The 25788-nt window shown below is 37.5% G+C and overlaps 1 protein-coding gene across 1 annotated transcript; it reads right to left on the reverse strand.

Annotated features, from left to right (window-relative positions):
* Nucleotides 1–6697: 6697 nt before the first annotated feature.
* Nucleotides 6698–22850, reverse strand: LOC122085656 (autophagy-related protein 3). The gene is made up of 10 exons (XM_042654149.1): nt 22530–22850; nt 21961–22031; nt 21116–21232; nt 20866–21029; nt 15889–15974; nt 14032–14083; nt 11119–11184; nt 9617–9744; nt 7125–7241; nt 6698–6965 (listed from the first exon to the last, which is right to left on the reverse strand). Exons 1-9 carry the CDS (start codon nt 22688–22690, stop codon nt 7145–7147), a joined length of 942 nt encoding a protein of 313 aa, XP_042510083.1. The 5' UTR covers nt 22691–22850; the 3' UTR covers nt 6698–6965; nt 7125–7144.
* Between the last annotated feature and the right edge of the window lie 2938 nt (nt 22851–25788).

A 25788-nucleotide genomic window follows, 5' to 3' on the forward strand; every position in this document is an offset into this window, starting at 1 on the left:
AATTTGAAAACATTTAAACATGAAAAAAAAAAAAGAAATCTTTTAATTTCAAATGTACCTGAGAGGCCATGTTGGTTCACAATTTACAATACTTCGCTTCATACTTTATACTAGTGTTTTGTTTGCAGTCAAATTTCTCTAAGATGGGGTGGCAAAATTTTCTAACAAAAATAAATTTTCTGATGTTTTCATTTATTTTTCTTTGCTAATGGCAGGTATCTTAGGCTTTTGGCTTAAGTAATTACGTGGTTGTATACTAACCCCATAACTGTATGGATCGGATCATGACAATAACCATTTAACTTTCACTGAAAACAGTGAAGAGCACTAAACACTCCCGTGTAAGTGACCCTAAGGTGATAAGATGAGTTGAATTCAGAATTACACATTTCCTGAGACGAAGGTCCCTTACTAACTCGACTACCGCTTGGGATTCATCTTTTCATTTTATAATGTAAAGCTTTTCCTTTAGGGGAATTTACTATCACTCACTTATACTTTGTCTATATTTACCAAAACTCCCCTACCCTTTACTTTTTACTGATACTCCCATACTTTTTTATTTTTACATCTATTTTTCCCCTGCTCTTTTTAAATACCCAGACCCTTCTTTTTCAGTTGTAACCACTAACAAGTTTTGTCTCATCCAATCCAAGGATGTTGTTTATTAATTATTATTATTATTATTATTAGTTTTTATCTCATCCATCATCACAAATTTAGCAATCTATTTTTTTTATCGGTATTAGATTAGTATCGGTCTCAACCAATCTAAGGATAAAAAAAAATAAAAAATGCATGACACCCAATTGGAATATATGATACCGATATAGATATAGTTCGGATACAAAATTATTCTTTTTTTAATTTATAATATCTTTAATGATTAGATGAGACAAAACTTGTTAGTGGTTTGGCTCATACCATGTTTTGAACTAATCAATTAAAGAAAAAAAGTGTAATAAGTTACAAGTGAAAAAGAAAGGTAATCTAAACATTTAAATAGAACAGGGGAGAGAAAGATATAAAAATAAAAAAAACTAGGGAGTTTTAGTAAGGAAATAAAAGACAGGAGAGTTTTAGTAAACATGGACCGAATGTAGGGGAGTGATAGTAAATTTCCCTTTCCTTTATAATATACCAATTAAAAAGAAAGTTGAGAAAGAAAGAGCCTTTTTAACTGTGAGAGAGAGAGAGAGAGAGAGAGAGAGAGAGAGAGAGAGAGAGAGAGAGAGAGAGAGAGAGAGAGAGAGAGAGAGAGAGGGGGCATGTCCACTGATAACCTTTTAAATAACAGGAAAACAAGGTGGTGAGAATTGAATATTGTTGATGAAATGTTGTAGCCACGTACAGAGAATCCATATACAACGGTCCCTCTCCAGCAAGGCCAATGGGCAACATCATTGGAGCAAAGCCATTGAAGAGCATATGCAGATGTCGTATGTTATAATTATTATTGTCTGTTTTTTTACGACCATACATTTACTAAATATCTCTCACTCTCTCACTCTCTCACTCTCTCACTCTCTCACTCTCTCACGTAAAGATCACGTTCTTCCTACTCCATTTATTAATACCGGGGCCTGGGCCTCCCTTATGGGATATTCCATTTAATACTAGCTTGACCTGGCATGGACAAAAAATCCATGAATTATTGCACACGTGGGGAAATGACTTGTATTGCATGTGCATGGATTCTGTATATGTGGCCATCTAACAATCACATTCCTTTCTCACACTATTGAAGGTTCCAATGAAAGATTTAGGGATCTTCTCCACATAGGCATAAAGATCTTTACCAATGACTTGGAGAGATCCAGCTGTAAGAGAAGAAGAGCGGAGAGGAGAGGAGGTGTCAATTTTTTTGAGTCTGGATCTCACAGAGCTGACCCTCTAAAACCTGGAACCGGCTCGTCCCGTTACTAGATGGGACAGTTCTAGCTAGGGCTAGTTTTGGGACCGATTGTTAAATGGGATCCAAACCATAGCCCTATAGAACTGACTGGAATCAGAACTTCTAGGACCTGTTTAACATGTTTAAATTATTTATTTAAGGTTAATTGATATATGTTAATAGTTATTACTTATGACTATAAGGAAAAACTTATGGTGTGATTATAATTTTTCTTTTTTCACTAAAAGTCAGCAAAATTATATATTGAATAAATGGAGAATTATAATCACAAAGAATGAGAAAAAAAAACCCACTGAATTACCTCTCTACCTTTGGCATTGTCATCAGCAGAAAGGTGACCCAATCAAAAATAAAACAAGCTAATAGAATCTATTTCGTGGTCTCATATTTGAGTCCCAAATTGTTTCATGTAAAATAAAAGATGGCATAGAGTTATAGCTTGTAGTTAACCAAGTTGTTGCAACATGTTTAACCAATCTGTCAGCTATCACATTTTCTTCCCTATAACAATGTGAAATCCTCCATGAAATGCTATGATGCTATCTAAATACCTTTTATAGAACCACCATTTTTGCTGAAAATTCCATAGAACTTTTTGATTGGTGATGCAATTCATCATAGTCTGGGAGTCACATTCAATTCACAACTTCATAGCATTCAACAGTGAAGTGATGTAGAGCCCAAAGAAAAAGGCGTCGAATTCTGCCATGAAGTTGGTTCCCACACCTTCATAGACAACAAAACTTCGTTTTGAAGATCCTTGAACAACCTGGATTTGCAAGAGAACAATCTGCCAATGTTTAATTTGAAGCAATCAGATAAAGGAGGCACCCAAATAACTTCAAGAATTTTTGCAAGAGGAGCTCGGAAAATTGATCCCATAAATTTCTTGGAGACCAATAAATCATGAAGAAATGTAAATCTTTGCCATCTTAGAAAAATCCTAGAGATCTTGAATTATTGAATTCACCACCTGATCTACCAGACGAGATTTATTATCAAACCGTCAATTATTCTTTTTCTTCTAAATCTGGTGAGGAATCAAAATAACTGTAAAAAGCCATACCTTCCCAAAATATAAGGAAAACTAAGGATTATTAATTATGTTGTTGATTTTAATTACTAAATTCTAATAAGATCATCACATGTTTGAGTCTTTTATGCTTAAGAATTGGTGTTTAATTAATTCTATGCTTTGGAATATATAGTCAATTATTTGTATGTATGGAAATTTATTTATATATTTGAGTGTTTGAGAATTTGATTGCCCACTACTAAAGCATCAGAACTAGATCATACCATTATTATTACATAGGATTGAATCCTAGTTTGGGGACCATTTAGTACATGGGACGGTTCTAGGACTCCTTGGAAGAGAAACAAACTAGAACCCTCCTGATTAACACCCTTAAGAGGAGGCCAAGTGACTTATCAGGGTGTGGGAGCTACTCAAGGAGTCCCTCTAACTGTTTGACTTCTCTTGTAGCTTGTCATTGCACTGACTAGGATTGACTTGTCAGGGTGTGGGGGCTACTCAAGGGTTCCATAAAAGAAATGTTCATTATTCTCTCTCATCTGTGGGGGTGGATTTGGGGCTAGTTTTCATACGATACACGCAAGCACCGAGTCGACCCGGGGGTGGTGAGGCCTTAGTTCTTGTGGTTTCTTTTTGCTTGCCATCACTAGTATATTTTCAGAGTTCACCAACATCAGAGAAGGTTTTTGTTGATTGAACTTTGGCCAGAGCTTATTGTAAGTTAGGGTTTCTCAAGAACTTTTCGACGTGCTTAAAACTTTGTCTGACTTTGAACGATTTTTACTAACATTGAATGCACATCGCTGACGCCGATGATTTTCGAGACACATCTTTTGAGTTTTCTTGGATAGGTGTTTTCGAAGAACATCTCTCCTCCATAAATAGAGGACATCCAAGACACTGACATATTTTAAATTCTCTCTTATCCACATACTCCCTCAAACTCTCTCTAGTTTTGCTTTCAATTTTCACTTTTTGAGAAGTGTTCTTATATTTTTGTCCTTATCGATTGATCACAACCTGAGTATATCTTGATATGACTCAATAAGTGAGCGCAACAACTACTGAAAGGGTCTTTTGAAGTTGTTTCATTATGGAGGCTGATATGCATTACCCAGATTGCATTGTAAAGAATGTCTGTAATCTTAAGAAAAGTGAACAATGGCAAGACTCAACTGACTCCACCGAATTTCTCTAGACTACTACAAGTTTCTTACTGCAATAGACGTATTAAGATTATTCGTGAAACATCATTACATTACAATAACTTCCATGATAGCCATTTGGTCAAAGGTAAGTCTCTCTCTCTCTCTCTTGCATCAACAGGAATCCACAGGGACAAATGCTGGGATGTTTATATGCATCTAACGGCCCATAAATCTAATATAAGGTTCCAACTTTTTTTTTTTGTTTTTGGTAGAAAGGTTCCAACTTTGAACCCTAATATTTTCATAGTCCAGCCTCTTACAGGTGTAAATCATAGGGATATATATAGGGATGAAGGATACCAAAAATGCTATAGGATTATAGTTGTAACATCCTTTTCCATTGAAAAATGTACACTCTCACATCCAAACTCTCAAAGCCACAAGTTCAATTTTACTCATCTAATAAAGGGCTCCAGAGAATGACATGACAAGAAGTGTTTTTAATACCACTCATCAGTGCTAATAATTTAGATTGTAACATTGTCCTTTGGTGTACCTCTAGATCCCATTACATTTGAATCATTTGCTTTAGATAAAGGAAAGGAAGAATCCCTTGTCTGATAGTGGAAATAGGTAGGGTTCAATGTAAAACAAAAGAGGACATGGAAGTGACATAGGGGAGGGTCACCCCCTTAAATTATTGCTTCCTTCCCCTTCATATATGGCTTCCATGTACCCTTCACAGCCAAATTTGTACTATTTATAGAAGTTTCTTGGTTGGTGACGAAAGAGTTCCAAGTAAATTTTTTTCTCAGCCTAGCCGTTTGTTAATGGCCTTTGCTTTGATCTGTGGATGGTCCGTTTGGCTGTATATCTATTGTGTCTGATATCATTTCTCCATTGGAATTTTCTTCAGTCTATTGGTGTACCATTCAATTTCAGCAGTCTGTCTTGAGTCTCTTGACTAGGTTGTTGAACCTTTTCTCTCTCTCTCTCTCTTCCATTTTAACTTCAATAATGAGTTGTATCGAGTAGAAGATCCGTTTGTTTCCAGGTAAAAACCTTGTAAAGAAAAATCTCCACCGAAATATATGTTCTCATTTCTTTTCTCATAGATTTTGCCTAGAGCCAAACAAACCCAAAAATGGAAACATTTATCAATCAATGGTCACATAGGCTTTCGTCTCGATTGGAGTCGACCTCAGACCCCCCGCTTCCAAATAGAATATTTTTCATCATCAAGCAAATCTGAACTGAGTTCTAATTGTCCTTCCTTCGCAGCTCCTCCAAAGCCGCTCAAACCCATCAACTTGTTGGCTACTTTAACAAATCTGATTTATCTTACAAATGCATTGTAGGAAACCAGAGAACCAGAGATCCATGCTGTGTTTGGTATGCATTCTATGTTGGTATGGTTTCTTGAAATACAATATGAAATTAAGGCTGTGTTTGATATAAATTCTTGAAATACATTATCAACTTAGAATGCATAACAAATACAACACTAATAATCACGAATGTAGCTAGTTCTAGCCAACCCTGAATTTTAAAAGAATTACAACTAGATCCACACCACACCCTCCTCCTGCAAACAGGGCAAAGGTCATTTTCACACAAGCCATTGATGAAAATTTGGAGTCACCTTAGGGTGTTGACAGTGCTATTGTTCTGCTTTTGCCAAATGAAAAGATGATTAGATAATAAGACTTTTCTTAAAGAAAAAACAAAAGGTTATGAATGACGTTTAGATGACTTGGCTTGCTAATGCGTTAGGCACATGATAGAGGTGGTTAGTAACAAACTACACAAGCCATGAGAGAGCATCCATCGATCTTGGGATAATTTATTCTCTCCAAACATTTTTTACAAAATGCCAGATTTCAAAAAGATGAAAGCGCTACTTCCACCAATGGCATTGATTTTAATTTGTCACGTTGGGTGATTGTGATATTTCTGCTTTTGCCAAATGAAACTGTGATTAGTGACTGACTAGTGATTACATGGTAAGCCTTTCTCAATAATGAACTAAAGGTCGTGTCTTTACTTTTAAACCACTTGGTCTGCTAAAGCTTTATGCATGACAGAGGAGATCAAGTGATGGTTGATTCACGTGGTTGCGGTCATGTTATCACAGCTCGCAACAGCCACTTCCACAACATTGTGACAAAGAGATCATTATCAGAAAAGTTTTGCCATTAAGAAAGAGACATTCTTAGTGTAAGTTTTGAACATTTCACTTGGTGGATCAAATAAGAGAAAAAGTATCATTGGAAGGAGGGCAATTCCAATATGATTATAGGCTCAATGCAACCAACTGTGGTTACACAGAGCAAAATACATAGAAAGAGCAAGTGAGTACGCCAGCAGCACGCCAGCAGCCTAGCACTTTCTTGTGTCTATCTCTTTCCTCCCTCTTCTATGAAATGACATGCCTGTCCCCTTTTGGGGGCAGAGGAGAACAATAGACAGAGAAACTAGTGTACGCTATGCAGCTAGACAGAGAACCCAATCCCCTCAAGTAAAAGGGATTTGAGTTCCATAATAGCATCAACAATGATAGCCACATGACAATCTTACAACAATGAGCAACTCCACACATGATTCAACTTTTCTGAATTGGTCCAGACGACCATGTAATTGAATGAAATTTACATTCATGTAAAACAGCACATGAACATAACGATCTAAGCTACTAAAGGTAACGAAGGAAACCAGATGGACAGACTCCCCCCCAATGAATGTACAATCAATTAGTTGTTTCATCATCCTGTATAAAACTATAGATAATATTTACAAAGATCAGAGCTTGGAATTGCGTCCCAGAAGCAGCAGCTTAAGATCTTATTTTTACATCCCAACTTTCCATCTGATTCAAGTAAACACAGCAGCATCAATCGCCATGTAAGTTGTATGAAAGATGAACTGGATAAGGTACCACAATGTGTATAATCTTGATGAAATGATGAATAAAAAAAAAATTTTAATAGTGGAGATGCTATTTGGAAAATTCAGATCAACCACATACTTGGGAGGTGTTACCACAAATCAATGGCTGGTGCTCCCTAGATCAAAGTCCATCGTGTAGTCGTATTCAATAGTTGGAATTACAGAGGCCACAAATTTCAAGAATAAGAATAGGTATCTGCAAAATTCGAGAACACGATAAATAAATTATTAAAAAAAAAAAAAAAAAAAAAAAAAAAAAAAAAAAAAAAAAAAAAAAAAAAAAGAAGAAGAAGAAGAAGAAGAAGAAGGAGAAGAAGAAGAAGAAGAAGAAGAAAAGGTACTTCTATCTTGCCACAAGATCAGCAAACAATCAACATACAAGTGAGTTACAAAACCAGTTCTTAGATTAAAAGAAGGGGGTGAGCAGCAGAAGAAATTTATTCATAAGAAAAGGAAAACATAAAAAACAAAGCCTGAAATGGCACAAACCAAAGCAGAATAAGGAAACTATCGGAGATATCTCCGCAACCAATAGAGCAGAAACTATAGGCAATCTTCCAAACTACCCACCATTGTTGTCACGGCGTCAAATTGATCCAAGGCGGTGGAGGGTGGCTAATCGATTTGGCGATGAATCGCCTGTTATGGCATTGCCATGGCGGTCAAATCGCCCATGTGTCATTTTTTATTTTCCCTATTTTCTAAAATTATTTAGCATACTACAAGCCTACAATATATACCCTATAATATATAAACCAACATTAAGCAACATCAAATAATCAAAAATCAATATAGCCCTATCAAAATCACCCTGCATTTTACAAAAAATTGACCGCCTAGTGAATCAGGCGTGACCTGGCGTCCATGGCGGTGCCATGGCAATGCCTATCAGCCAATGGCGACCACCATTTGCGAGTCACGTAAATCATAGCACTGCCATGAACTTCTTTTTCCACCAGGATGCCAAATCGCCGCCTTGGCGACGCCTAGGCGGTGCCATGACAACTATGCTACCCACCGACAACACCCTCCACAACATAAGACCACATAAGCCCACCAAGAAAAGCAGCACTACAAATCAGGAGGGAGAGAGGGGGAAAAAATTAATCATAATAGATTGACACAAAAAAAACAAGCCGAGAATTCAAGTGGCTTCCTGCTTTGAAGCAATTACTTCTCTTCCCTCCACACCAAAAACTTAGTTTTCAATCCTCCCCTTAATGTATTACTGTCCTTGAATGACTAAAGACAATAGCAAAGTAGACAGATCTTTAATTCAAAGGAGAATTCAGATGTCATCAATGGAGGCTAGATTGGACAGATGTGATAAAACAGTAGCTAACAGTAAGTAGACAAACAGTAACTGATTGGAGGTATTAAGGTGTTTTCCAAGATCAAAATTAGGCCCCAGATATTAAGAGCAATATGCCAATCAATATCTGAAAGTAGCACAGGAATCAGATCCCAAATCAGTTGTGAAATCAGTATCTAAGCCGAGGCAGCCATACAGAATCGATTCAGGTATAAGAGGGCAGGGGCAGGGGCAGGGGCAGGGGCAGGGGCAGGGGCAGGGGCAGGGGCAAAATTGATAACATGAAAATATTTCAAAATCCAGCCGCTAGAATGACCCCAAAACTGGATCAAATTCCAGATTAGGGTTCTTGAAGGTCTGGTCAAAATTGAAACAACTTGATCGGATGGTTGAATAACTTAATCCAAAAAAAAAATTGCCTTGTATCCAACCTTACAGAAATCTGGAAACTTAGGGAAGAACCATTTGGGCTTCACACCAAAAGACATCAATCGGATCGAACACCAATTCCTTCACCTTGATCAAACACAAGGAACCACAATGAAGGAGATAAGTTGCAGCAGCAGCTTTGATTTATTTCTGAAAAATTTGAGTGAGTGAGAAGTCTCCCACAGTTTGTTTATTTATTGAATTCCAAAAACAGATTTTAATTGGGCATAAGAATCCCTAGCCAACCCCTAGTCTGATTGTAACTTGTTGCTAGGCTTAGAAATAGAATAGGAAGCTCACAACCGATTCCCCCTTGTCTAATTCTAAGAAGTAAAAAGGTAAATTCTAACAAAGATTCTATTCACTGAAATTGAACCACAACTGGACCAACATCGGACCATGGTTCAATTGATTCTAAAGAAAGACTAAAAGCATGAAAATAAAACCAAGTATAGAATGAAAAACAGTAAGGCAACAATTTGGCCTTTCCCCTTGACGTCCTTCTTACGAGATTAGGTCTTCAGCTCTGCATAACCCTTTTTCCTGATAAACTAAATCAACCTCTCCCCAATCCAAATTGATCATGAATTGGCAGAAGAGCATCTAACTTCATACTGTAACAATTCAATGGGTGAGGCATGATATAAAATACTGTTTTAGATACAGCTCATTTAATTTCAACATACTCCACAGTTGCTCTCATTGTTGCAGCCTTGATATATGCATAACTTTTATGCAGAAAAAATGCTTAAAGGGACAAACGTTGCGGTGCCTAAAGGTAAACAGTGTTCCCAGTTCTGGGAATAGGCAAATATGAGAAAGACACTTACTTGTCAACTTCAGGTTCCACTCCATGGGACATTAGAACGTCAATTATTTTTTTCATCACAGCCCCATGTCGGCATGGGTGCACAGATGCATGCTTTCCAGGCAAATGAGGATGATCCTCAATCGTCACCTAAATTTAACACAATCATGCATTAATTCTGGATAGCACTAAACAAAATAATCAGTCCAAAGAATGCTTGGTTAACATCAACAGAAACATTGTGTTTCAGATATAGAAATCTTCAAACAGAATAAATAGAGGACCTAAGTTCCTCCCAACTATATTATATCCAATTAGATAAAACAATAGCCGTCTTCAATTACCATGCTCTTGTAGTTAAAACTGTTTAAAACTACTCTTCTTTTTCTTCTTCTCCCTTTATTCTAATGGTACTATACTAGCTCAACACAATACTCCTATTTAGAGAATTGACTAAGCTAGAAAACCAGTGAAAATAGAACATTCACTTACAATTAAACACCCATGTCAACTAAATCCTTTAAATGCTCAGGGGATGACTTTATAAATGAAGAAAAGTAGCATTTTGAAGAATAGTGAAATCAGACTTTCTGAAAATGGTAAAACCTGTATTATAATAACTCAAAAAATAGTTGAAAGATTATTCCATGGGAAACAGTAAAATAAATCGCAAACCTAAAATTTCATGCCCTACTATAGGAAATAAAAGATGGAAACCATCCATCTTAAAGACTGAACAATTTTTCTCCTTTGGTAGATGCCATAAATAAAACCAATAATTCTAACAATGAAGACCCCACATCTCATTTGTACTTGTATGGCACAATGCTCCAGCAGTAGATTCAACCAGAGTGGATAACCGTAGGATATGAGGATTCAATCACAGATATTTGGCAATAGCCATGCAATCCCACTTCACTAAAAGGTTCCATCTTTCATCATCATTTAACATGTAGTTTGATAGGAAAACAAACATAATGTAGAGGGTTAGATAAACAAGGAGTTCAGGCATTATGGATATTCCATGCATCATGCAGAATACCCTTTCTCATAAAAATATGATAGTGTGCCCCTCCTACTTTTCTCCTCCTTGGGTGTATGGCCTTCTATTTCCTGCTATCCTTTTAAATTCTCTTATTTCTACATAGAATCTCTTAGTTACTTATCAAACAGATTATTAAAGAGCAAAGCAAATATATTAGAAAATTTTATATTAACTAACAAATGGGTTTAGCTTAAGGCTTTGATGACATGAAATTTGCCAGCATATTCTTAATCTTTTAAATTGATATTGAAGTACTGAATAGAACCATGATTATGAGGAGCCTTTCCACACTAATTAAATTAAAACAAAGTGAAATTTTCATTAAGTGCTAGCACTTCATTAATGTCCATTGCAGGATAATCAGAAGGGGAAAAAAAACAAAAAAAAAAAAAGAAGAGGAAAACAGTAAAACAAGAAGGAATTCAGAAACTTTAAAGGGCCTCATTGATAATACATAAAACATAGCAGAAACAACTCACCGTTTTGCGTGCATGGTCTTGACTGACATCTTCCAGCACAAGTTCTGGTTGTAGAAGCATCCTTGACTGAGAAGGGGTAGGAAAAGAAAAACCAAAAGAATCTCAATACATGCTTGTAATTTGTAAGTAGAGAGGCCAATCCAAACATCACATGTAGAAACTGAAAATTAACAGTATTCCAAGAAAATGTTTATTGCAAAATAATTAAGCCTAGGCCCCTGATTTGACATTTGAAAGTAATGCAACTTCTTTTTTTTGGGTGAATACAATGTTAGATGCCATTGCCAGTGAACTAAGTGCAAACAAAAAGGAAATTAAAGTCATCAATTTTGACAATACAAGGAGTAACCCAAGACTGAAGAGAATCTCCACCCCAGGATTAGAAGGTGGTGGATGAAGCAGATGGAATGATCTGAATTGTTGTGTGATTGACAGATACCATAAAACTGGAGGGAAAAATCTACCAGACAAGGCATAAGAATAGGATATGCTGTACGAAGCAGAATTTAGGGAAATCAAAACCAGACATTTAATGGATATAGCAGAGATGCAGACGTTGATATGGTTAAGTGGTAGAACATAGATAGGACAACTAAATATCAATCAATCAACAAGAACTAGGGATCAGGGTAGCACCAACGGGTGAAAATATGGGGGGAAGTCAAGAAACATGATTCAGTCCTGTTCAATGAAGACTATTGACTGCATCACCAGTAAAATATAACCAATGCAAGGTGTAAAAGGGACAAGAGGAAGGGGCAAAAATATCTATGACCAGTGAAAAACAGATGACTGTTTGCGATTAAACAGAAGATATGGCCCCCAGTAGTGGGATGGTGGCATGGTGCAAACCGTGCAATGGGGTTCGTGTAGCCAACCCCAAGAAGTTAAGACATGGCTTAGTTAAATGAAAAGTTAGAAGCACCATAGTCAATTTGATATTACAAGAAGAGCAACCTAGGTTGTTTTAAGCTGGAAAATCACAATGTTCTCACCATCCTACATTGATATATTTTTCACCCTTTTTTGAATGAAGGTACCATTCTCACATCACGACTATCATTTTCCAAGAGATAAAATGGGCGTACCCAGTGCACGAGGCTTCTGCTACTGCAGGGTTTGGGGAGAGGCAAATGTACATAGCCTAACCCCCACTTCTTTTGGAGAGGCTGTTTCCTTGTTCGAACCCACAACCACCAGGTTGAGCAACCTTACCGTTGCGTTGAGGCCTGCCCTCTTCTTATATTTCAAGAGATCTGGTGAATATTTCCTCTGATTGGTCAACTAAGTCATTTGCCCCTATGAGGGAAGTAATTTGGAAGGCTCAATATTTGCAAACAGCCTCTCCTGCGAAGCAGGGGGTAAGGCTGCAGACATTTGCCCCTCCCAGACCCTGCAGTAGCAGGAGCCTTGTGCACTGGGTTGCTCTTTCATTTGGAAAGTGCACCAAAATATTTTTCCTCTAATTTCTAGTTTACATATTTGTAAAGATTTAAGATATGTGATACATGCTAATTTTAAAAGGTTATAGGGACTCGAGGACTCAAGACTCGACTATGATTAAATTCATAATGTCTAACGTGGTAACAAAAGGAAAAATATCAAGCGGTCATGGAGAAACTAGAGAGGGGGTTCAGATAAAATTAATCTTGCAACAGGAGAACTCTTTGCTTCCTGGCCCTGACCAACACTATAATGATAATTAAGAATCATGAGAAGGACAAGAAGTTCAAGGTCTTCAAGTGGATCATTTTGCATGGAGACTAACTAAAGTGCTTCTTAAAGACTTAAGATATCTACAGAATCATTCATAGGGCTGTAAGCGGTGATGGGTTGCTTTTTTAGAGCAGTCTATACCCATAAATTAGACAAAATTAGAGTTCATTTCCCTGATGTAGATTCGCACCCATGGACGGATCCAAACCCATCTAGGTATCTAGATAGAGTTGACCCGGATCCAATTTGGGTCTTTGACTAATAGAATATTTTAGGATTTTATTTCTATTCTCATGCAAATTTTTTTTTGGTAGCTTAAGTAGGAGATAGGTACTAGGATTTAGTTTCCAATTATTTTCCATTAATTATAGTTTCCAATTAGAATTGGTTTCCTTCCATGTTGAGTTTTCTTTTGTTTTTTATACCAATGTAACTGATGGGGATTGGACTGAATTTGAAGGTTTGAGAGCCTGAGGATTGTGTGTGTGATTCTTCTTCCCCCCCCCCCCCCCTTCTCCCTCTTTGTGTGATTTCTCCCTCTCCCCCGCAACTCTGAGACCCATCTCAGGGATTTCTTCCCTACCCCTACCGGCCCTCCATCATTCCTATATGCCAAGAGATGCATATTAAGTATAAAACAGATTGCCTAACTCTCTATATTTCCTCTCATCATACCAAACCATTAGAGAGATTCATTAAATAGGCATCATACAAATCCCATCCTAAAAAACAAACTCATCATTGCAAGACTGGATTAGCACTGGAAAGTGATGGTCAATCGACAAGGTCATTAAGACTTATGAGCATTGTCACAAATATACTGGTATTTCAATGAAATAGACCAAATGAACCTAATTTATCAAAACAACATGAACTTTAATTCGTACATCCTCATTGAATAGTGCTACAGATATAAAATAGCATGGACTACAGAAACAGGATTATGCAGCCATTTAGCTGCAATTGAGTTTAGTAAAGTTTCTGCCTTTGATGATTATTTCCCTTGCTATTTTACCTGTTCCATGTAGGCTTGGAGTAAACAAAACCAGAGCATTAAAGGTTAAGTGCCTACATAACACATTCGAAGGCTTGCACGCATAAATCAACCAAGCTAAATTCCATGCTTCTCTCACATTTTTTTAATACACTCCTAAAGATGTTCAAAATACATGAAATTCATCATTATGCTGCACCAACCTCATCATACCCAGTAAGCCAGACACGAGGAGTTTGATAATATTTATCATACCTGGAGAAAGGTTCAATAGAGAAAGGAAAAAATTAAAATGTAGCAATGAAATGGCCAGGCATTTTATTAATGCCATAACTAGCAAAAACTAGTAGAATGTCATAGATAACGAGTACCAGTAAAATTTTCAATAATATGGAAGATATCTGGGGAAAATTAGAAACGTTAAATGAATCCCTCAGCCTATTAATTATGGAAAAAAAAATATTAGAGTGCCAAAGTATATTACGATTAAGGCCTGGCCATAAATATAATACCTAGTGACTAGAGACCGATTTTTAATTGCATTAAGTAGTCTTTAGAACACAACCCCCCCCCCCCCCCCCCAACCCCAAAAAAACAAGAGCCAAGGAAGCTTTCCCACATACATATATTGCAGATACACATCAACTCTTGTGCCATCACCATCAGCACTCTGATACAAGCAACCATGCAAATCTTAGAATTCAAACAAAAATCCTAATTATATCCAGGAACTTCTGGTTGATTTGAAATTCAAGCAGAGGCACTCTTCCTACCCCCAATTATTTAATTGATAAGTCCCAGAAAGCTTCTAGAGAATACCTTGGGAAGACTTCACCAGAGAACTCAATTCCCATTGGCAGAGAAGAGCTTAAAGGCATAACCAAACTTGTCTCTACTAACAACTTTCCTTGCAAAACATTATCCTGTTATCTACAAAGAAGAGGTGATTGTTCCTGCTCTAAAGTGAGTTGATGACTCAAACTAGTTAAGAAGTCATAAAAAACTCAGACAATGAAACTAAGTCCCCATTTTGATGACTCAAACTAGTTAAGAAGTCATAGGATACTAAGACAATGAAACTAAGTCCCTGTTTTGAGGGCCAGGCAGAGTTTTTGGTTACAAAAGGAATATAATAACAGCACAATCATGGCATATTAAAGATTCCATTTCATTGACTACGAAATACAGTATGCATCTCAACATAGTTGTCACAGCGTCAAATCGATCCAAGGCGGTCGAGGGGTGGCTAATCAATTTGGCGATGAATCGCCCATTATGGTGTTGCCATGGCGGTCAAATCGCCTATGTGTCATTTTTTATTTTCCCTATTTTCTAAAGTTATTTAGTATGCTATTTTTTTATTTCTCTTATTCTCTAAAGTTATGTAGCATGCTACAAGCCTACAATATATACCCTATAACATATAAAACCAACATTAAGCAACATCAAATCATAAAAAATCAACATAGCCCTATCAAAATCACCCTACATTTTACAAAAAAAATCGACCACCTAGTGAATCAGGCGTGACCTGGCGTCCATGGCGGTATCATGGGGACACCTATCAGCCAATGGCGATCGCCATTTGTGAGTCATGTAAATCGTAGCACTGCCATAAACTTTTTTTTCCGCCAGGACGCCAAATCGCCGCCTTGGCGCCGCCTTGGCGCCGCCTAGGCGACACCATGACAACTATGCATCTCAAGATCATCACTTATTTTTCATATGAGAAACTAGAGCATTGCAGGTGACAAGAATTGAAGTTCTGATTTACAACTGCCATACATGCAAATTAGTACTAATCTAATTTCACAGAAAGGAATCAGAAGCAAACAACAATGCAAGATCAGGCTCAATAAGTAGGTGCTAATAAACAGCAAGATCCCAAAATTTTAAAGGCAAGGAGTAAATATGTAGGAATTCTAAATGACATATCAATATATCGTCATACTCATCTAGCTGGTAAAACTATATCTGAAATCAAATATAAAAGTTATATTCCTATAAGAAAACAAGTTTTCAACATGGTAGATGAAGCAAGTTCATTGCAAACAACTTACGTGATGCTAACATCATAAGTACGGGTTCTCAGAATGTTGTCATCATCAGGTTCATGAGCCACAAGATATGTGGATTGCAGTGTTGCCTGTGTCAATTAGAATAACACTCAGATCAAAATACAAACAGCAGCAATGCATGATTACAACACAAGGTAAGAGAATTTACACCGAGAGAGAGCGAGAGTTCCAAATACGATAAATTTCATGCTATCCATTAATATTCATTTACCAATGATGTATAATGACCCACAGCTAGACCTTCTAGTTGATTTGAGGACTTCAACGATAAGAGACAGATATTTATTCAGATCTAGATTGAGAATTACAGGTTGTATGCCATCAGAATCAAATTTGAAGCTTGTGACACATTATCACCACCATGGTTCGAGATTTCGATCAAAATGACTGAAATTTCATTTTTTTTTTTTTGTAACTGTTACAGTTGTCAAGGCATCGCCTTGTGCCCTCACCCCTCCCCTGCCCCCCCTTCCAATGCATTGGGTGGCCTAGACACTGTTACACCTATGGTAACAGTCATAGGTGAGACGTCATCCTTTAAGGACAACAGATGAAGATGAAAAGTCTTTGCAAATGAAAAGACTTTAAGCTGAGATTGTTCCTGTGGTTTGAAGATGAAAAGTCTTTGCAAAATTACATCTTTAGACCCTCTAATTAAGTGAGACGTCATCCTTTAAGGCCAACAGAAGTATGGATGTAAAATCTGTGTGTAACCAAGACAAACCCTTTATTTTTCTGCCTGAATTTATTTTTTTCATCTTTAGATTTTAAAAAATAATTTCAAATCCATAAAATTAAGAAAAATATGGGAAAAATTCTACTTTAGTTTGAAAAAACATGAAAAATCTTATAGTTTCTGTGTTTTCAACTGAAAATGATGACTAATGTGTTGTTCCAAACTTAATTTGGGTTGATTAGGATAATATTATTTTTATAAAAATTAGTTTTAATCAGGAAAAAAATATAAGAGTTGGGGAAAATTAGGACATAGCTTTATTGATTTTTAGGAGTTTTAATGATGTAGAAAAGATAATAAGGTGGCAATTTTTATTGTTGCAAATGGCGGCTGAGGGAGGAGATCCAGAGGGAGACATAGCATAGAGGCCTGGTATGCCCATTGGAAGTGACAAAACAAAGCACGGACTAACAGTACTATTACTGTGGAAAGAAGATCATGGGAGGTGGGACCACTAAACTGAAGTGGCATCTGGCTAGAGGGTGCAGGGATGTGTCCGTATGCCCTAGGGTCTATGGTAAGGTGCAAAAGGTCATGGCTGCCTCATGAAGGAACACAAAGAAGGTTGGATAAGAAGAACATGGAAGAGTTTGAGGAGGAAATGCTAGAGAGACAGCTAGCAGCAGGATGACTTTGATAATGATGAATATATGCCAATTGATGTGGAGACAGACACAGCTTGTTAAGGCATCCAGTTGAGTTACACATGCAGAAGCAAGATAGGTCCAAAGACATATGCAGCTTATTCCTTTAAAGCAGTTGCACCAGAGCTGGCGGTAGTGGTTCTTCTGCATGGTGTAGAGATGGGGAGAGGAAAAAGACGCAGATTGAGTTGCCCCACCGAGATGACAGAGTATGAAGGGAGCCCCAGTATCAGTAGATGACAATGTCATCGACATCTTTGAGTACGAACTTGCCATTTACAGGTCTCAGAACAGAAAACAGAGAAATCCAAAGCACGTGTGATACCGACTAAAAGGGAAAAGAGGGTGACACCATGTCGAAGTGGTTCTTTTACCAAAATATGCCAGCACATGACTCTTAAGGGACACTAGTACACTACTATGAGTATATGCTAGACATTGTAGGGAAGGCTAGGGAAAGAGTGAAGGGGCCCACTTACGACCTTAAAAATGTCTATTTGCCCCCCACCAGAAATAGGACCTCGAGAAGTATATAGATACCCTTAAGGGGACATAGGCAAACTATAGTGTCTCTTATGTGTGATGATTGAAACTTGGATTGGACCCGCTAGACACTCCATCATCAACTTCATGGTATACTGTGATAGTAGGAATGTGTTCCTAAAGTCAGTGGATGCATCCAAGGAGAGGAAAGATGCCAAATACATATACAAGTTGCTAAAGGAGATGGAACAAGTGGTAGGGGTAGAGAACGTTGTCCATCCAAAACCTTCAAGAAATTTGGGCAGAGATTGATAAGGAACAATAGGTACAGCCTGTTTTGGACTCCATGTGCAATCCACTGCATTGGCCTCATGTTAAAGGACATGGGAAGAAGCCCACGGTAAGTCGAGAGGGTAAAAAAAGTGGCTACATCTATGTAATAAATATGGACATTCACTATGGATGCTGCCGAGCAAGTGTGGTGGGGATTGGTGAGGCTCAGCATTACTCAATTTTCCACAAACTACATTACCCTGAAGAGCTTTGAGGCAAAGAAGGTTGGGATCAAGTCGATATTTGCTTCGGAGGAGTGCTTGGGTGGGTGAAGGGCAACATTGACAGCCAATTTTGGCAAAACCTGAGGAAGGTTGTTATGTTACTAGAGCCAATGGCAATGGTGTTAAGGATGGTCGACTCTAAGAAGAAGCCTACCTTGCCACGTGTATGTAGCAGTGGAGATGATGAAGAACAAAGTGCAGGTAGCAATACCATGTGGTGGCAAGCATACCTAAAGATTATTGATGATCGTTTGGAGCACCACCTTATGTATCCACTGCATAGGGTTGGTGAGTTTATATTTTAATCTACCCAAGTCAAATTACTTTCTATTTAGATCTTTATAAGCATTTATAAGCAGAGTGACAAGTTTTTTAATCATTTCCAGCCTATTATCTCAATCCCAAGTACCGGGATGAATCAATCACTCGTAGATGCAGTGCAAGATGGGGTGATCAAATTGGAGCCAAATCCATCTATACAGTCCAAGACCAATAATGAGTTGAGACTTATAGTTTCTTAAGTATTTCTAAGGAATGTAATTACTTGATTTGGTATTGACGCTAATATTACCAATGGTTGAAATGGATAATGATAAAGAACTTCAAGGATGCATATGAGAGTTTTGGCCATCCAGCCACAAAGTCTAGTCGGGACACTACTCCTATTAGGCACATTACCTAAGTTTCTTAGTTCAATTTATATAACTATGTAACAAGTAGAATCACTTACGAAGAATAATCTTAATCCTCTAACGAAAGTTAATGGTGCATGCTATGTGGGAGTGATGCACCTAATTTGAAGAAGATAGCAATGAAGTTTACTTCCAAACATGTTCCACCTCCAGATGTGAGCACGATTGAGTACATTTTAACTTATCCACTCCAAGAGACGAAAGATTGGTTCATAAGTAGGTAAAGAACTTGGTGTAGGAGATTGAAGATGCAACACGTACGAATGGGCATAGAGAATAACAAAGGCCCAATCGAGCTCAGCAACATCTATCAAGAGGACTTAAATGAAGATGATCCACTCTACGAGTGGGTGAAGGATGGAGGTGACGCAACATTAGATCAGAATAGGGGTAGGCCCGACCCTGAGATTGCTAGTTAGATGGGTGCCAATGTCAATGAATTTATGGCTTCTCGAGAGGGCCAAGTTCACTCCTTGACACCCGAGCTTATTGAGTAGAACCTGCAGGGTGATGAGGACATCAACTACTACAATTCCAATGGCCACATTTGCACATCATTCATGGCTGCTGGTGGAGTTGATGAAGATGGCAATGGTGATTACAATGATGGTGATAGATATGCATCCCTTCGAGGAGTACAACCAAGCGGAGCTGGAGCCCATCTGATTAATAGGAAAGAATCAATTTGATTATGCTAAAAAGGATGTCAACCATGGTGCACATGCCCCCACACGTACAAGCTACTCGAGAGGCCTGCGACGCAAGTTCAGACCAAATAAGGAAGCTAATAGTATGGAGATGGATGTAATGAGCTTGTTTGGCACTCTCGCAGGCATGAATCTTGAGGAAGGTAGTGGATATGGGCAGTGGTGTGAACCATAATTTACCGGAGAGAGCACCAATTTTGAGTACAGTGCATATGGTGGCTCTTCTTCTTCTTAATTAGCCTTTGAGTATGAGGGTCAGGCACATGGTGGGTTGTCCTTTATGGACAAAATCTTTTCATACACAGCCCCTAAACCATATATGTTATCTCCACCATCCAGTTATGGTGGCTCCCTACAAGGATCTTCACAGTACGGTGATCTACACCCTAGGCTAGTTAGGCTACCTCTAGTATGTTAATGATGCCACTTATAGGAATGTTGTGGAGGATTTTCGAGCATTTCTTCTGGCATAATATGACATGGCCAGCATTTGTGATATAGTCGGAGGAAAACTTGCATCGGCAGCACCAATCTGCTACTGGTCTTTATCCTCCCCAAAGCTTCTATGTACTAGTACAACAAAGGGGTCCAGTATGTAACATGTTGATGTAGTATGTATCAATGTAACTTATACCATGTAATATTATTGATAACTAAAAATTTCCAATATTATGTCTTTTTTTCAATTTCTAATGCATATTTTTATTATTTTAATTGGATTTTGTGTGTTATAGTATTAAATTATGTGTACAATAGGCTATATTAAAGAAAATATACAGTAAGGTTAGGCATACACAAGCAACCTAGGGTCCGAATCCAAACTACCTTTTTAGATGTGTTTGTTTTTTTACAATCTAAATGTTTAAATTTGTTTAGAGAAACTGAATTAGGGGTTCCCTGAACTTTTAAGCCAAAATATGGCCATCTGACCACCAAAATGGCCAGCCAAAATATAAAACGAAACCTGATATATATGTCAGTTTCAATTTGGGTTGAAATCCAGGTTGACACTGAAATTTAGAATTATGATCATCATCTATTACTAGTTTGCAGAGCTCAAAGTTCACACCATTAGGCTTCCAGCAGCTATTCATTAACAATAAAAAATAATAGTGCTCCAAGTTCATAATAACAACTCACAGGATCTGTCTCAATAACATTGTCTGGCTCTTCATACTCTTCCATATCAGGAATATCTTCTTCCTCTTCACCCCCGAAATATGAGGAGATTGAGTGAATTGTCTTTCTCTTGCTGATTTCCAAGGTCTCCATGGAAGGCAAATTCTCCTCATCATACTTGGTTTCTGGAGAAATTAAATAGTTGATGAAATGTGAAAAAGATTACCTTAAAACCTCCAGCAATATTATCCAACTCGAGAAAGCAACTGACCTTTCGGATTCCCATGAGTAGCCAGCCAACCATCATTATCTTCATTGTCAAGAAGAACTTCCCCTCCTGCAGCTTCATATTCTTCTTCTACAGATGCAGCCCTTCGTAGGCAAGGTACTGAAAAGGAAGTCAAGGTTTTTCAGGACTCACATGTCTAAAAGTTCGAAGAAAATCAGATAATTTCCTTGAAAGAACTAATTAAATCAGGTTGAAGACTTGGAAGAAACTGGCCTTCCACCCATTTGACACACATGCCAATGGACAGGCTCACAACGACAGAATTTGAAATCTTCACAGCAGACAATCATTTTAAAACACATATATTCAAAAACAAAATGCACCACATGACAAAAGGTAATTAGATAAAAAAAAAAAAAAAATACTATAATATCCAATAGTAGTGGTACTGTTTAAAAATTAAACATTTTGTAATTTTCAGAAAATCAAAGAGACTCATACTTTGAATTAGAAACTTCTTTTTAAAGATAATGAAAATATTTTACTTCATCTACTCACACCAAATGGTATCTACTTATTTCATCACCTTCTTTCTAGAAACTTTTGATTCCATGAAGTCCAATCCTCTAGATGGCAGGCATTGTAATAACAAATGTGTAAACTGAACAATTAGAAAGAGAATGATAACAGTTAAAAATTACCCTTCTATTTTGGATAAAGTTATCTAACAGTGGCTCATATCAATAGTTTTGGGCATTTGAAGCGGCACCAGAAGTCCACAGAAAACATTGCCAGATTTTATTTGAGAATCTAGATATGGAATAAAGGTAGCTAAAAAAACAAAAAACAAAAAAAAAAATTAGGCTGGCTCACATAATGCATCTTACCATTTCTAGTAATCAAGTACTGCTTGTCAGATGGTAAGTATGACTTGCGCTTGCTTGGCTCGCCAGATTCCCTGATGCACCATGACTACTAGTGAGCAAACTAAATACAAAAAAAGACCAAAAATTACTCAAGTTACTGGTTTCCACAGGCCTGATCATTAAGCTCAAAACTTTGAACTACCCAGCAAGCAGGCGTCTTGAGAAAAAATAAATAAATAAACTCTTCCAACTATTATTTTAAGATAAAAAATAATTAATAGTTTAGAATTTTAGCCAAAGTCTCGTCGAAACATCGACAGCAAGAAATCAAGACAGATAACTTAACCAACTGTAATACTAAAAGTCTAATTAAAACAAAACTATCTGAAAATAAGATGAGAGGTTTCTAAAAAAAAATTATAAATTAACAATTCAAGCTCATTTGCTGAAACCACCAATATTCAACAATCAAAACCAATAAACATAACTCAATCAAAATTTTCCAGTTCAAGTGGGAGAAGCATTACATAAGTGAATTGCCAACCGAAAATTAAAGCTTACAAAATCGAATTAAGAACGAGAGGTAGTACCAAGACCAAGTGGGGCATTTAGAGACGAGATTATCTCCAGCGATGATGAATTCACTAATGCTAAGAACACCTTTCTCCTTGAATGCAGAGACTGTACGCGGTCCTGTAATCCTCTCAACAGTAACTTTAAAGGCTCCATGGAGCTTCTGAGATAGGGCCATCTCTCCAATATGCAAAAGCAACAATTTTAATTAAAGCACAAAGAAACTCGAAGAACGATCGAAACAAAAAACCCTAGAATCACAATGGCAGGGAACTTTCCCCTTTCCTCCTCTTGAGTTTCTCACGTCCACGGCACAATCGGTGTTATGCATAGATTAACTAATGATTTCTTTTTCTTTTTTAATAGATTAACTAATGATATGAAATCATTACAAGCAAGGAATCAATACACTGCTGGTGTGGGATGGAATCTCCCACGCCAAACTAAATATAGGAACACGGGAAGGGCACCCGACAATTTGTAACTAGGGTTTATATCGGTTTCGGTTAAGGCTATTTAGTTTTTTTGATGAAAAACAGAAAAAGTTTACTAGAAATTAGATGATGTGGACATGTCTACAGAGGGATTAGTTGTGGTGACAGTATTCCTAGCTAGGGCAGCAAAATGGAGCCCTTGGCTCAATTCAAGGCTACATATACAAGTGACTTGTTGCATAGTTTTATATACAGTCAAAAACAGGGAAGCCATACTCAAGGGTCAGCAAAAAGTATCTAGATCAAAAGAAAGCTTCTGAACTTCTTCTGCGTTCGTCCAAATCTCCTTCAACGCCCATCCCCTCATTTGTGCATACCTTGCTCCCGTAAGAACAGCCCTTGCGCGTCCTTCGATATAGTCTCTTGTCATCAAATAATCAATTATTAGAAAGTGTGTTCTTCCATCTTGAAGTATTCCCACAGCCCATCTTGTGATATTCTTAGTAACATCAATGATGATTGCACATATCATTATATGGTATAAAGGTGAGCAATCAAAGATAATACCTAGTTGTTGTAGAGACGGGTGGAAGGTCTCATGTTGTCTAATCTGATTTCCTTGAGGCTATTTAGTTCAGTTTCGATTTGGTTCCAAAGAGTGTTGGTGAGAACCAAAACCGAACAGAGAACTAAATCGATTCTAACAATCGATAGTCAAATCAAAACTACATGCATTGGTTTGGTTTTGGTTCTAGCAATTCGGTTCTTATTCAGTTCTTACAAGGTTCAGTTTCAGTTCTAGTAATCAATTTCCAAGGAGTTACAATGAGTGATACAAAGCAAGAGACCACCAACAACAATGAGTCAAATCAAATTTGACAGCTCCTTGAGCTAATGAGTGGGCTTCCCTGTTAGAAGCACGAGGAAAGAATATGAACTAAACTAAACTAAAAGAAACTAAGTGATTTTCTTCACAATAAAGAGGCAGGTCAATCTAAAGAAGATGGAAAGCCCTTACAAGCAAGAACTATACTTAAATAATCACTAAAAATGACAAGAGAAGAGAGGCCTAAAAATCTAGCTAACAATAAATCGTCCCTCAGAGCTTCTCCTTCAACCATGGTAGCAGAGAAGCAAATGCCAACTCTACATTGAACAGCCATAGAACTCCCCGTAGTAAGCTTTAAAATCACTCCACGTCCACTTTTCTTAAAGGAAGCTTGCCAAGCACCGTCTATAGATAAGGTAAAATGTTCTGAAGGAGGGGTAGATAATTCAGACAAGACACTTATACGAGGAGCAGATTAGAAACCCCTTCAGGAACAACCGTTCCAATGCATACATGATCCTCACGAACTGAAGCTAAGATAGAAATTGACACTCCATACAAATCTTGGTCCACATGGTTGAAAATTGCATTATTTCTGGCTTTTTAGATCTCCCACAAAGTAGAAGACCAAATAAGGTGAAAATCTACAATATTAGGAATATCTAGGGGTGCAATAGGGCTGGGTTGGGTCGGGCCTCTTAAAACCCTAGCCCAACCCTGAATCCCCTTAACTGTGCCCAAACCCACCCTGACCCTGACTCAGGGACGCAAAACTTCAACTCAGGCCCAACCCTTTAGGGTTCAGTCCAACCCTTACCCGCCTTGATTGGCCTTAATTTTTCAGGGCCGGGCCGGGCCGAGATGGGATGACCCTGATTGGCCATGACCATGACCCCAATTGACCCTAACTTGCCATTAAGGGCCGAGTATACCCTGACCCTGACCTTGCAAAATATGAAATAACTAAAAAAATAAAAAATATTCATAATAAAGAGGAGATAAAAAAAAATACAAAGTCACAAATTACTTGTTATGAGGAGAACATCCTAAAGCAAACATTCAAATAATATAATTAACTCCAACTATTATGGTAAACATAGAGGAGATCATCCTGAGAAAGCAAATAATCCACAAAAATTCAGTTATTTGTCATGATAAACAAATAGATCATTCTAATAAGGCAAACAATCTGAAGATCTCAAAACCCTGTCATGTTAAACAAAGAGGAGAACATCCTAAGAAAAAAAAAATCCAAAATCAACATCATGGGAAAAAAACAAAGCCCGGTAGGGCAAAAAACAAGGCCTAAACTCAAGGTAAAAAAATCAGGGCTGGGTTCAGGACGAGTTGGGCAGGCTAAAGACATCAACCCTTAACTACCCTGACCCTGACTCAGGGTCATAAATTTCAAGGCCAAGCCAGGCCTCAGGGAAAAAAATTTTGCGTCAGTACTTGTTCGGGATCTAGGCGGATTTGGACCATTAGGGCCAAACTTGCACCCTTAGGAATATCCTTATACCAAACAAAAATGAAATTTAACCAGTCTTTGAAACTCTCACCATTAAAAACATTTGTATCAAATCTGAGAGAAGATACTAACCAAACAGTCGAAGCAAAGGAACACTTGTACATCACAAGGACAGTAATCGGTTTATATACTATAATATTGTAGTATTGTAAAATATTAATATAATCTAACAATGGGCAAGTGTTTTCTTTGCCCTTGCGCCTAGACAAGGGCGCGCACCCCCGTACCATGGTCATTGACTCCTTTAGTTCATATCCAAATTCGTTTTTATTTTAGTTCAAACCAAAGATTCCTATGGGGAACCGAATCATATTGGGACATTGCTTTCCATAAAACTGAATTGAAACCAAATTTACTTGGTTCGGTTTGGCTTATTTAGTCCGATTTATATTTTTTATTCTGGTTTTAATTTCAACAACAATAACTTAGCCTTATCCCAACTAAATTGGCTTAGTTATATGGATCCTATAAGAACAAAATAAGCA

Source organism: Macadamia integrifolia, chromosome 8 (assembly GCF_013358625.1).
Source record: "Macadamia integrifolia cultivar HAES 741 chromosome 8, SCU_Mint_v3, whole genome shotgun sequence".
Lineage (NCBI taxonomy): Eukaryota > Viridiplantae > Streptophyta > Magnoliopsida > Proteales > Proteaceae > Macadamia > Macadamia integrifolia.